The 1,228-nt window shown below is 50.6% G+C and overlaps 1 protein-coding gene across 2 annotated transcripts in view; it reads left to right on the top strand.

Moving 5' to 3' along the window:
- Pmar_PMAR008780 (conserved hypothetical protein) overlaps positions 1-692 on the top strand; it is a 6,496-nt gene extending 5,804 nt beyond the window's left edge. Inside the window, exons 5-6 of one of the 2 annotated variants that reach the window (XM_002777800.1) lie at positions 185-358; positions 438-692. In XM_002777800.1, coding sequence (XP_002777846.1) covers positions 185-358; positions 438-677 — 414 coding nt within the window. In that variant the 3' untranslated portion in view covers positions 678-692. The remainder of the gene's footprint in view (positions 1-184; positions 359-437) is intronic. The other variant, XM_002777799.1, reaches the window with a different exon arrangement.
- Positions 693-1,228: the final 536 nt, after the last annotated feature.

Here is a 1,228-nt window from a genome sequence, read left to right as displayed (position 1 = left end):
CGCACTTCCCTTTCCAATCCGAATACCACCATTGACGTTCTGGTGGGAGGTTTCGACTGCACTGTGCGGCGCTTCGCCTTGGAGAAGGAGAACTACCGAGCGCGCGGTATATTAGACGTCAGTAAAGCAGTTAAAGTGAGTAATTGAGATTCGGGCGTTCTGACCAACACATCTCTCGATTCAGGATGAAAACTCTGCGTTGCCTTTGGCATTCAATCCTCCCTTTGTGAACTGCATCGAATTCGATCCATTTGCGAACGACTCGGCCGTGGTCGGCACTGGTAACGGCTCCCTGTGTCTGATGAGGTTTCGAGGTGACTCGATCAACTTGAAGGATTTCAAAACGAGCATACTCAGGGTACGGTCATTAACCAGCGTTTGTTGGTCAGTTTCGTTCGAGGATGTATCGCTGCTCCTAAGCATCCATTGCCGCTCAGATACCCGGTCATAGTCAGTCCATAGCCGATTTGACCTACCTGCGCGGCCGCCACGTAGCGTCTGTTGGCTCTGATGGACGCCTCGCACTGTCATCTCTAGTCGGGCAAACACCTAGGGTTCTACAGCAGGTTGACCTGGGCTGGAAACCTTCCGCGGTTCGTGCTGTGGGAGAAGACGATTTAAGCGTTGTTGTCGGCGGAGTTGACGGTCAACTTCAATGCTTCCACATACGTCCATAGACGAGTTCACCAGACAAGGCAAAGAGTGTTGTGCATAGTTATGTCGAACACGAGGTCCCTATGTGTATTTCGGGCGAGCGCTAAATCCAGCCGATTTTGCCGTGCATATTCACCATCCTGACTTGCACGAGGGGGAGGGGGAAGATCTCGGGAACTGACACAACGTATACACTCGTGCCCGTATCATCAAGAATGTCACGGCTATTGGTCGCGCAGCACACGGAAGCATCATGTTTAATAGAGCAACGCAATCCATAGTAGTATGGGATGTACGCATGCATGAAAGTGGAATATTGTATGAGTACGACTTTGTGAGGTTAGAGGATACTCTAGTGTTGCTGTTTGTTCTCCACCCATTCACGTGATAGCGCAGCCCAGGCTTATCGCTTCCATCGAAAGTTCATCATGGCTCCAAATGGAACCTTTGCGACGGTGATGGACACGTCTTTGCCTCTGCTGTTGTTTTCATAGCGGTGTGTGGCACTGGTAGATACATATCGTTATCACCGGCGGCTCTCGCTAAGTATTGTGTTAACGATACGACCATGCAT

Source organism: Perkinsus marinus, assembly GCF_000006405.1.
Source record: "Perkinsus marinus ATCC 50983 genomic scaffold scf_1104296951054, whole genome shotgun sequence".
NCBI lineage: Eukaryota > Perkinsozoa > Perkinsida > Perkinsidae > Perkinsus > Perkinsus marinus.
Note: the sequence above shows the minus strand (reverse complement) of the source record. Positions and strands in the feature narration are given on the sequence as shown.